The 12113-nt window shown below is 43.8% G+C and overlaps 1 protein-coding gene across 3 annotated transcripts; it reads right to left on the bottom strand.

Annotated features, from left to right (window-relative positions):
• Positions 1-128: 128 nt before the first annotated feature.
• LOC131135454 (ATP-sensitive inward rectifier potassium channel 10-like) lies at positions 129-9411 on the bottom strand. 3 transcript variants are annotated; one of them, XM_058081317.2, is made up of 6 exons: positions 9196-9411; positions 2645-2990; positions 2352-2563; positions 2097-2228; positions 1837-2014; positions 129-517 (listed from the first exon to the last, which is right to left on the bottom strand). In XM_058081317.2, exons 2-6 carry the CDS (start codon positions 2988-2990, stop codon positions 129-131), a joined length of 1257 nt encoding a protein of 418 aa, XP_057937300.1. In that variant the 5' UTR covers positions 9196-9411. The 3 variants fall into 3 exon arrangements, with proteins under 3 accessions (XP_057937300.1, XP_057937290.1, XP_057937305.1); XM_058081307.2 differs by lacking the exon at positions 9196-9411 and adding an exon at positions 6942-7346 and having other exon boundaries at positions 2645-2958; XM_058081322.2 differs by lacking the exon at positions 9196-9411 and adding an exon at positions 6942-7028.
• Between the last annotated feature and the right edge of the window lie 2702 nt (positions 9412-12113).

Here is a 12113-nt window from a genome sequence, read left to right as displayed (position 1 = left end):
TGTGTACTTGGTGTCACCCTCCCACCAGCTTATTTTGAAGTACTACTGGTTGTTCTTGAGGTTCTTCTCAGGCTTATATGAATCTCCGTGCAAACATGTGGACAGAATCCGGGTCCCAAACTACGTCTTCACACGTTGCTAATACGCACGCTGAGGTTAGTGTCCCTGCCACGCCCACGGTCCTCCCCACGGTCTCTGTAGCTCTGCTCCAAGCGTATCTTCTCGGTGTCAGACACCTCAGGAACAGTCCCGCCACCGTTGCTCTGGTAGGTGTGGCCTGATGGTTTAAAGACTGGTGCACTCTTGCTCTTGGCCACTTTGTCGAAAAAGGCAAAGTCGGCCACGTATTTACCCGACTGGGAGAGGGATACTACGGGAGGGAACTCGTAGCCCCACAGGATCTCGTCGGGCAGGTAGGAGGTGCGAACCTGGCAGGTGGCCGAGGTTGGCTCCACGGTGGCGCTCAAGATCACCAGCAACTCAAAGTCGGCCAACTCTGGATCCGTCCAGCCGCCACCTGGGGGCCATGAATGAAAATTAACTACCATGAATGAACTAACATGTATACTGCAAATATAAGACAGTAATGGTAATGGTAATGGTAATGGTTTAATTTCATTTGAACATGCATCAGATTACAATTGAGTGCATCCCATAATCAGTTCACAGTTCCACATGTCCAAAAGGAGTAGGAAGAACCAAAGCTTATTAAATCCTACCCCTCCATCTGGTACTTTTACAATCACTAACTGTTACATTTGTTCACTTCCTGCTTTCCATAATACAGTTTAAGGTTTTTTGTTTTGTTTTGTTTTTTTTTTAATAATGGACCTCGTACCAAAGTACAAGGTGGTATGAGCATCCAATGACATAATGGGTACCATAGTAAGTGTCAATATAGTGATATATATAGCACATCATGACTGGTTCAAGACTCTTCATCCTTGTATTTAGCAAACATCAACTGCTTGTATTGTTTCTTGAATTGGCTCATCGTTGTGTATTGTTTGAGGTCCTTACTCAATCCATTCCATAGTTTGATTCCACATACTGAAATGCTATGGCTAGCATAACATAGTCCTAGCATAGAAGTGTTTCAAATGTACTTCTTCCCTGAGATCATATTTCTCCTCTCTTGTAGAGAAGTATTGGATGACATTTTTCGCTAATTGGTTACTTTTAGCCTTATTAGCATTTATAGCATTATTTTAGCTGTTTGAAGATTAACTATATCAGCAAGTTGAAGTATTTTTGATTTTAGAAATAAGGAGTTAGTATGTTCTCTGTAGGCGGCATTATGAATTATCCTTACTGACCTTTTTTGCAGTACATTTAGCAAGTGAAGATTGCTTTTATAGTTATTAGCCCATATTTCCACACAATGGGGCGGCACGGCGGTCGAGTGGTTAGCGCAGACCTCACAGCTAGGAGACCAGGGTTCAATTCCACCCTCGGCCATCTGTGTGTGGAGTTTGCATGCTCTCCCCGTGTTGTACCCGTGGGTTTTCTCCGGGTACTCCGGTTTCCTCCCACATTCCAAAAACATGCTAGGTTAATTGGCGACTCCAAATTGTCCATAGGTATGAATGTGAGTGTGAATGGTTGTTTGTCTATATGTGTCCTGTGATTGGCTGGCCACCAGTCCAGGGTGTACCCCGCCTCTCGCCCGAAGACAGCTGGGATAGGCTCCAGCACCCCCCGCGACCATCGTGAGGAAAAGCAGTAGAAAATGAATGAATGAATAATAATATGAAGGTCGCTGCACCTGTACCTATTATTTTGGAGGTACCTACATATTAATAATGAACTAATATTTGGGTGTGACCAGCTACCTACCCTTGGCAGCCCAAGCTCTCAGAGGGCTGCTGTCGTCAATGATGTGGTAGAAGGTGAGTGGCAGGATGAGGAAGGGGCTGTCGCTGGACGTGTCCACTTGGAACGTAACGTTTCTCTGGTCCAGACGAACTGTCTCTCCTTCCTTGGTCAGAGATGTCTGGAGCAGCTTACCCGTGACCTGGAAGAGGGGGTCGATCATAGAAACAGTGGAGTTATTGAGTTCTTACAGAGAAATATAACGTGGTCTTCCGGCTTCTCACTTGGCAGCCAAGCAGGAGGCTCTTGCGCATGTTGGCCACCCTGATCATCAGGCAGGGTCGGCCCTCCTGCGTGGACACCACAGCGTGCTGGCTGAACTTGACGGTCTCACCTCGCTTCTTCGGCCGAGCGACCTGATGGACCAATGTAATGGAAGTTTAAGCTCAGCTAGAACAGAGAGCGACCCCCACACAGGAACAAACCACTGTACTTTCAGACAGGAAGTAAAGTAGCTCAGTCTTTTCTGGTGGTGTTACCTTAGCCAGGAAGGTTCCGGTGATGAAGATCTCCATCAGCGTGGTGAGGACCAACTGGATGATGAGGAGCACGATAGCGACAGGGCATTCCTCTGTGATGCAGCGGAAGCCGTACCCAATGGTGGTCTGGGACTCCAGTGAGAACAAGAAGGCCCCCGTCAGGGTCTGCATCTGCATCACACAGGGCGTGTGGTTGGACGGAGGATCAAACTCTGGAAGAACAATGGAAAGCAAGTTATTTGGAAGATATTTGTCCACACACACACACACGGTCCTGGTGACCCTCTTCCTACCCAGCAGATCGCCATGCGCCAGCGCCAGCAGGTACCACAGCACCCCAAACAAGAACCAGGTCCCGGCAAAAGTGGCCGTGAACAGGAAGAACTTGTAACGCCACTGCATATCCAGGAACGTGGTCCACAGGTCGCGCATGTACAGAGAGCTCCGCCCACTGACATGCTCGATGCGCACATTGCTCCGCCCATCTTTGGACAGGACCCGCCTCCTCTTCCTTAAAGTCCCACCTACTCCAGAGAGGCCGCCACCCAGCAGGGGCTTCAGGACGTCCGTCTGGGTCTGGGAGTGGCACACTTTCTGGGGGGAGGAGCTACGAGAGGAAGGGGGTGTGGCGGACGTCATCTGTAGATAGAAAGAAAACGTCAAAGTAAAATAGGATTTCACCTCAAACGTGTCGGTGTGCGTTAGAAATGCGTCAAGTCCTAAAAATGTCAACCACTCAAGTATGATTAAGTTGTTTTTTTTGGGTTTGGTTGCTTTGTTAAACGTAACAATGCACGTAATGGGATGTAACTATTCCGCCTAGTAAGCCTTCTACCCCTCCCACCACCAAACCGCCTCATTTACATAATGTGACCTGCAAATTAACCAAGCTACAGCAACATTATTGTTGTTGTTATTGTTATTAACATTGTTATGCCGAACAACGTTACTGGCGTTGTGACACACCATACCGGCTAGTACCAACCGGCTAGCGACGAGCCACTGCCGGAAGCTAACGTTACATATTGGAGTTACTTCTGTGTGTGGAAAAGGTGTGGGCTGCATGGTGGACGAGTGGTTAGCACGCAGGCCTCACAGCTAGGAGACCCGAGTTCAATTCCACCCTTACCAACAAGACTCAGGGAACGCTCAACCTCCATCAAAGTGTTGATTTGTTTGCTTTTACCAAAAAAAACAAAAAAAAAACACCTTAGCGCGCAGGCCACACAGCTAGGAGACCTGAGTTCGATTCCACCCTCGGGCATCTCTGTGTGGAGTTTGCATGTCTTTACTTTAGACTTGACTTGAGATGAAACACTTGAGACTGTGGATAAGTGGATAAGACTATGGAAAATCATCACATTGGATTTAAAAACATTTTGCACTTTTGTCAGGCTGCACGGCGGTCGAGTGGTTAGCGCGCATAACTCACAGCTAGGAGACCCAAGTTCAATCCCACACTCGGCCATCTCTGTGTGGAGTTTGTTTTCTCCGGGTACTCCGGTTTCCTCCCACATTCCAAAAACATGCTAGGTTAATTAGCCACTCCAAATTGTCCATAGGTATGAATGTGAGTGTGAATGGTTGTTTGTCTATATGTGCCCTGTGATTGGCTGGCCACCAGCCTCTTGCCTGAAGACAGCTGGGATAGGCTCCAGTGACCCTCGTGAGGATAAGCGGTAGAAAATTCCTTTCTATGTTGCCATGATAAATCTATGACACTCTAGTAAAGCTTAAAATGACCGAAATACTCGAAGTATTCCATGTTACTGCATGGTCACAACATATATAAAACCATAAAACTTTTTGGAGGTAAATTAATAGGCAGAATAGGTGCATTCCATTACGTGCAATAATGAGCTGCCCCTTTTTCATTGTTTTTATTGTAGAACCCACAAAAAAGAGAACAATGTCTCATAAGGATTGTAAATGATGCAGTTTTCCTTTCTCATAAAAGAAGTATTGATTGACTGGTGGTAGGGTACCTAATGGGAGGAGCTAAACACACTCCAGCCTGTTGATTGGTTAGACTCACAATTGTTACTTTTTGCTCCAGTCCAGCTGACTCTATTAAGCCTTTTTACATTATGGGATGTTGGCGAGAATGTCCTCCCCTGCGGAGGCACTGGGGCACAGCGGCAGACACACAAACGCTTACTGTACTTCCACACATTGGACACGCTCACTTACATCCGACAAATCACCAGTCCCGGCGGGGTGGAGACGGCAGACAAAAGACGAGGAGAAGGGACAGAAAGACAAGCGTTAGCGAAGTGAAGATGCATTAAAAAGCCGGTGCAACACAGAGAATCACTTGTGGGCTGGGAAAAAAGTAGAAGCAAAGAAACACTGAATGTTGTCTTTAAAGGCTTTTCTGTCTTAGTGTCTTAGCAGCGACAAAGAGTGACTTTCTGACAGGAAACTAGAGATGACTGCAGGAGTTTGATAGGAAACATGCCAAATGTTGTTTTTGTGAGTGCCTCGTTCTGCAACGATGCTTCCACCCAACAACTGTTCATCTTTCCCAGTCTTACTTCTGAAGCCAAATTGTTAACAGTATTCCAGACAGTGCTTATGTTTTCCTTGACACTTCATGCTGTATTATGTGAATGGACAAACATATTCATGCTGTGTCACAGATACAGACATTTACTGTATGTGAATGGTGGCATAGAAAATGAATGTGAATTATGTGAATGGTTAGAGCAAGGTTGACATTATGTAATATATATTATTATTATATAATATTATTAAGTATTTGCAGATGCTTCTAAAAGGATTTTTACAGTCAATAAACATGTTGTCATTGTGAATGTAAATGTGTGAATGTACAAATATGTCTGCTATCGTTAATACAGGGGGGAAGCTGCACGGTGGACTAGTGGTTAGCCTGCAGGCCTCACAGCTAGGAGACCAAAGTTCAATCACCGGCTACTACCAGCAGGCTAGCGACGAGCCACTGCCGGAAGCTAACGTTACATATTGGAGCTACTTCTGTGTTGTTATTTTTAAGTTTGGAAAAGGTGTGGGCTGCACGGCGGTCGAGTGGTTAGCACTCAGGCCTCACAGCTAGGAGACCACCCTCTGCCATCTCTGTATGGAGTTTGCATGTTCTCCCCCGTGCATGCATGGGTTTTCTCCGGGTTTTTTCCTCCCACATTCCAAAAACATGCTAGGTTAATTGGCCACTCCAAATTGTCCATAGGTATGAATGTGAGTGTGAATGGTTGTTTGTCTATATGTGCCCTGTGATTGGCTGGCCACCAGTCCAAGGTGTACCCCACCTCTCGCTCGAAGACAGCTGGGATAGGCTCCAGCATCCCCCACGACCCTCGTGAGGATAAGCAGTAAAAAATGAACGAATGAAAAATACAGGGGGACACAAAAAAACAGGAATTTTGGAGTGCATATTGGCTGACGTCAAGTGGTAGCTGAGTTCTGAGTTCTGACTCCACCAAGATGAGTTAAAGAAGAGAATTCAGGATGAAATTTGCAGTATCCCAGCTGAGATGTTGCATGAGGGATCTCAACAGGTTAGGTGTTTACGTTTGATTGCAACAGATGCCTCTACTGTATGTGTAAATGGATACTGATGTTATCATGTTTTACGTTATGTGTGTGTGAATGTACCGACAGATGCTTCTGTGTGTACACGGGTACTGACATAGCTAGTACAAAACATTTTAGCTACTCTATGTTGTAGTTTTTAAAACTCTATGGGTGGAAAAATTCCAAATGTTGGCCCCAGAAAATGATTTGTTTACTTTTCTTTCAAGGATTTTCCCCCCTTTAGTAACTTAAGTAATTTACTTTTTGACCAACCATGTTAACAAGTAGGCGGCACGGCGGTCGAGTGGTTAGCGCGCAGACCTCACAGCTAGGAGACCCAAGTTCAATTGCATGTTCTCCCCGTGCATGCGTGGGTTTTCTCCGGGTACTCCGGTTTCCTCCCACATTCCAAAAACATGCTAGGTTAATTAGCGACTCCAAATTGTCCATAGGTATGAATGTGAGTGTGAATGGTTGTTTGTCTATATGTGATTGGCTGGCGACCAGTCCAGGGTGTACCCCACCTCTCGCCCAAAGACAGCTGGGATAGGCTCCAGCACCCCCCACGACCCTCGTGAGGAAAAGCGGCAGAAAATGAATGAATGAATGTTAACAAGAAGAAAAAAGAAGTTCCATGAAGGAAGCCATAAGACTCCCGCGTCACCATATTTTTCCATTAACACTGTGTCACTTATTTTTGCAGTTTAGTACAAATACATGTTACTTTAATGAGGGAGACAATTTGACTCAGGAACGGGTTATTTCCGATCCCAGGACAATTGGTGTTAGAGGCCCGAGTCCACTTGAGGCCAGTGACAGTCTGCATGGCTGGAAATGGATGACATAACCAATCGGCTTTAATTACATCACCTTTTTGTGAGGAAAAAAAAGGGGGGGGTGAGACCCTCAAAAGCCTCAGACTCACAATGACACCACTGAAAAGCCCATCTTTGCCTCTCATTCCCATCTTCACGTGTCTCACACACACACACACACACACACACCCAGGAAAAAAAAACGGCAGTCATATTTTGGACCGACCTCTCCAGCAGGATGTATTCCATCTCCATGGCAACGCCACAACCTGCTGCACTGCCCTGCCTCAGCGAGCCCGGTCTGCCGACTGAATCTAAACTTTTTCTTTTGGCCAGACAAAAGGAGCGCTGAGTGTTTTCCTCACCTCCCTCCCTCTGGCTTTCTACTTCTCCTCTTTTCCTCTCCCTCCTTCTCTCTCTCCTCCATCCACACAGGAATGCTTTGTTTGGCTCCCAGATGAAAGAAACAAAAGACACCATTGACAAAAACGACTCTGTACCCATCACTCTCTATGTGTGTGTGTGTGTGTGTGTGTGGTACTATGTGTGAGTAGGCCGGCAATTACACGTGAATTTGTGTGTGACTGTAGGCAAACTGATTTTCTATGCTGTGTGTGTATGTGTGTGTATGTGTGTGTATGTGTGTGTAAGCGAAAACGGGAGATGTGTGACAAAAGGCCCTCGTTAGTATTCCGCAGGGAGGAGTGATCCACCTCCATCGGTCAGAGGAGCAGCTGCACAAAAACTATCCAAGAACAACCCAAACAGTTTTTCTGTAAAAACTTTGCATTTATTTTATATGTGGGCCTCGCTGGGCAGCAGAGAAATAAATAACAATAATAACAAGAAGGCCATTGGGAAGTTTATCTATTATTGCTTAGGACTGGCAGGACAGACAATTCAGATTTTCTTGAACGCATCTCGTGTGAGCTGTGTATCCTGAGAAAATAAAGTTGTCATGTGACAAGTGGGGGGGCGGGTTAATTGTCGTCATCATTGTGAATTCACTCGAATACAGTGTTTACATTTGAATGGTCATGTGACCATAAATGTATTTAAACAAGTTAAATTAGCATATGTTTTTCCTGTATATTATTGTTAATATTTATTCATAGTCAATTGAAAAAGAGTAGTAAAAATGTCCTTAAAGACAGCTGGGATAGGCTCCAGCCCCGCCCACGACCCTTGTGAAGATAAGTGGTAGAAAATGAATGAATGAATAAATTAGCATGTTTTTCCTGTATATTATTGTCAATATTTATTGATAGTCAATTTCAAAAAGAATGGGAAAAATGTCCTTAAAGACAGCTGGGATAGGCTCCAGCACCGCCCACGACCCTCTTGAAGATAAGCGGTAGAAAATGAATGAATGAATAAATTAAGATTAAGAGTAAGATATTAGCATATGTTTTTTCCTTGTGTATTATTGTTAATATTTATTGAAAGTCAATTGGAAAAGAGAGTGAGAAATGTCCTTAAAGACAGCTAGGATAGGCTCCAGCACCCTCCGCGACCCTTGTGAGGATAAACGGTAGAAAATGAATGAATGAATTAGCATATGTTTTTCCTGTATATTATTGTTAATATTTATTCATAGTCAATTGGAAAAAAGTGGGAGAAATGTCCTTAAAGACAGCTGGGATAGGCTCCAGCACCCCCGCAAACCTCGTGAGGATAAGCGGTAGAAAATGAATGAATTAATAAATTAGCATATGTTTTTCCTCTTATTGTTAATATTTATTCATAGTCAATTGGAAAAGAGTGGGGAAAATGTCTTTAAAGACATCTGGGATAGGCTCCAGCACCGCCCACGACCCTCGTGAGGATAAGCGATAGAAAATGAATGAATGAATGAATTAACATGTGGTTTTCCTGTATATTATTGTTAATATTTATTCATAGTCAATTGGAAAAGAGTGGGAAAAATGTCCTTAAAGACAGCTGGGATAGGCTCCAACAACCCAACCTCGACCCTTGTGAGGATAAGCGGTAGAAAATGAGTGAATGAATAAATTAGCATATGTTTTTCCTGCATATTATTGTGAATATTTATTGATAGTCAATTGGAAAAGAGTCGGAACAATGTCCTTAAAGACAGCTGGGATAGGCTCCAGCACCCCCACGATACCCAACGCCCCTTGTGAGGATACGCGGTAGAAAATGAATGCATGAATAATTTAGTAAAATATATGAGTGAAATTTGATTAGTGCTTCACAAGCAACAACAAAATCTTAATGGGTAAAAAAGAATGTGTTTATATATATTTTATATATATATACACATTTTCTATTATATGTAATGATAATAAATTTGAAAACTTTAAAATGAATATTGACTGAAATGCTATGTTCTTAGTGTGCATGATGATAGTATATCATTGAACTGCATGAAAGAACGTCCTAAAACATTGCATGTACACATCATTAAAATATAAATAAATTGTTCACCTCGAGCCTTTTTCCCCTGATGCGGGTCTTACCTTTCAAGGAGGTACTGATGTGGTCTAATGGAGGCATGCAAGGGGCGTTCGGGAGCCCGGCGTGCACATGTCGGCTTTGTTTGCGCGCAGGTGGATCAGAACACTGACTCCTCTCGCAGGATAATGATGGACCCTCTGGATGGTTCACTTTGTGAGCTGCAAAACCTTCCCAAAGTGACCCCGCTTGGCTCTATAAGAGGCCGCTCTCTCTCCTACCCTGGCACCTCTTTTCGCTCCCTCCCGCCATTCCTGCTCCCTTCCCATTGACCACCTCTGGAGGCACACACACACACACACTACAGTGAGGAAGGCCAACTTTCACCTCTGCGGGCAACGTGCATATGAAGTAGCAACTGCACGTGCACATCCCCCCCCCTCCCCAAACACAATTGCTCTTTTAGGGGTTCCACAAAGCCCCCCGACCCAATCCATGAATGAAGTGAAGCGCGATTGCCAGCACGGAGCGTCCTGTTGGGGCTCAAAAAGGAACATTCGTGAGGCGAATGCAAGCACCTTTCCTCGGCCTCAAGGTGACAAAGCACAATTTAAGAACCATGGTTCACTTGTGCGTCCGGGCCAGCATCCAGAGTTCATGCAGGACTTCCTGGTTGTTTTTCCCTTAGACTGGCAGAAAAAGGCTGCAGGCATATTAGCATACTGCAAGAATGAGATTATTAACATGTTATTACAATGCTTTGTCACCTATAATACAAAGTACATGCTGGGTCTTCCACTCAGCGCTGGAGGCCAGTCAGTGTCCCGCTGAAGAGCTCTTCAGTGGAGGAGATGGAAGTGTGGTTGCACTTAAACTAGGCAAGTCAATATCAATAGGGATGCTGGATTCTTTACTCTTGTAGCTGATTGACAGGAATGGGGCCCCTGATAAAGACGGCTTTTTTGACTACTTTTTTTTTCACCCAAAAAGAGACCGGCAAGAACCCTTCGTATGATGTAAGTCAGGGGTCTCAAACACGCGGCACGCGGGCCAAATGTGGCCCGCAGGACACTAGTTTAAGGCCCCCGCCTTGATATGAAAGTTTAATGTTAGTGCAGCCCGCGCAAGTTTGATATGGATGCTGTATGGTATCATATACCCAGAAAAAATTATTACGTTTGATTAATGTTCATGTTAAAGGTTAAATAACTGTTAATAGTTATCCTCCCTATCCGTGTGGAAGTGGTAAGTTTTTGGCTATTTAAGTTTAAAGGAAATAACTTGAAGGCTACCGTTTAGGTCGCTAGCTCTCTAGTTTGCGAGTTAGCATGTGTCTCAAGACCCTGCAGTTGCGCAATATGTTGTAAATAAAAAGAGTATAAATGTGACTATAGTCGTGTTTTGTCATGTCTACAGGGCTCTAATAATGCTTTGTTCATTTTAATCTGAAAAAAATTATTTGTCTACCCACTAACTATATGTGGTTTCTTAATTTTTAATTATTTGCCGTTTTATTATTATTATATTTATTTATTACAGATTGATTGATTTTCTTTATTCTTGATATTATTTTGTGTAGAAAAATAAAAATGGATATATTTGAGAACAGTGGAATGTTTTACAGAGCTTTTCTTGGAGAAAATCGGAAACAAAGCAAAGTTTATTCATTTTTCTGTTTTTAATAAATGCGTTTTTTGGGGTTTTTTTTGGAAAACCTGATGTGGCCCAGCCTCACCCAGGCCCTAGCTCCTAGAACCCAACTTTATAGGAATTGACATATAGACAAACAACCATTCACACTCACATCCATACCTATGGACGATTTGGAATGGCCAATTAACCTAGCATGTTTTTGGAATGTGGGAGGAAACCGGAGTACCCGGAGAAAACCCACGCATGCACGGGGAGAACATGCAAACTCCACACAGAGATGGCCGAGTGTGGGATTGAACTTGGGTCTCCTCGCTGTGAGGTATGCACGCTAACCACTCGACCGCCATGCAGCCAAACAAAGGTGCAAAATCCAATGTGATGATTTTCTATAGTCTTATCCACTTTGGATATTTGCACAAAATGACCAAAGGGCTAGTTAGTCAGGAGGCTAGTTGGTGTTTTGTCTCAAGTCTCAAGTCAAGTCTAAAGTAAAGACATGCAAATCCAAGTCAAGTCTCAAGTCATGACAAGACAGCTCAAGCCAAGTCGGAAGTCATAAGCTTGACATTTTCTCCCAAATAAAATGTAATTTTAACAATGTAATAATTTATTACATTAGACAAATACAATGAATGAATGTGAGATTGTTTTTATTTAAAAACAGTGTGACAAGACACAAAGAGTTTTTGTAAAAAATGTAACATAGAATTATTGTTTGTTATTAAACCTGTTTGGATGTTCATGGAAATGACATAATAACAATCACGTTAGCTGAACACCTTGAGTGGGGACACGTTTTACTGAGTGTGTCTCAGGTATTTTTGAAGTCATCACACTGAAGTCCCAATCAGGTCATTGATGTCCGAGTCGAGTCCACAGTCGTTATAATTGTGACTGACTGGAGTCCAAGTCACGTGACTCCAGTTCATGTCACCTCTCAAAAATGGTCGAAAGTCTTTGGCCAAACATTCGATAATAGGTGCCCTTTTGAAATGCATGTGTGTGTGTTGGGGTCAGTGCTGGGGTACACCTCCGCTTCATTCTTTCCCTTTCACCTCCATCCATCTATCCATCCATCCTTCCTTCGCCTTGAATATTCATTTGCTGTTTTGTTGGCTGCTTGACTTCCTTTGTGAACTGTGTGGTACGACTGCATCATCTTCTTCTGAGAACACTGAGCACTGATGGGGTCACAGAGAGTTCTTCCTGCTGACAAGAGCTGCATTCCAATAGCGGTTTATGTCGCCCTCGTCGACTTCCATTACATACTTGTGCTCGGGACAATCCCTGACAAATGTGTGTGTGAGTAATTTTTATTTATTGTTGTAAA

This window comes from Doryrhamphus excisus, linkage group LG11 (assembly GCF_037039965.1).
Source record: "Doryrhamphus excisus strain RoL-2023G ecotype Guam linkage group LG11, RoL_Dexc_Guam_v1.1, whole genome shotgun sequence".
Taxonomy (NCBI): domain Eukaryota; kingdom Metazoa; phylum Chordata; class Actinopteri; order Syngnathiformes; family Syngnathidae; genus Doryrhamphus; species Doryrhamphus excisus.
The sequence above is the reverse complement of the archived record's forward strand: the minus strand, read 5'-3'. Positions and strand labels throughout refer to the sequence as shown.

Bases quoted from the DNA above. Each gene is read 5' to 3' on its own strand.
- LOC131135454 (XM_058081307.2), bottom strand. From the start codon at position 7,219: ATGGGTACAGAGTCGTTTTTGTCAATGGTGTCTTTTGTTTCTTTCATC. The intron at 2,959-6,941 runs GTCGGTCCAAAA...TTCCTCTCGTAG, and splicing joins GAATACATCCTGCTGGAGAG to CTCCTCCCCCCAGAAAGTGT. The intron at 518-1,836 runs GTAGGTAGCTGG...CATGGCCCCCAG, and splicing joins GAGAGCTTGGGCTGCCAAGG to GTGGCGGCTGGACGGATCCA.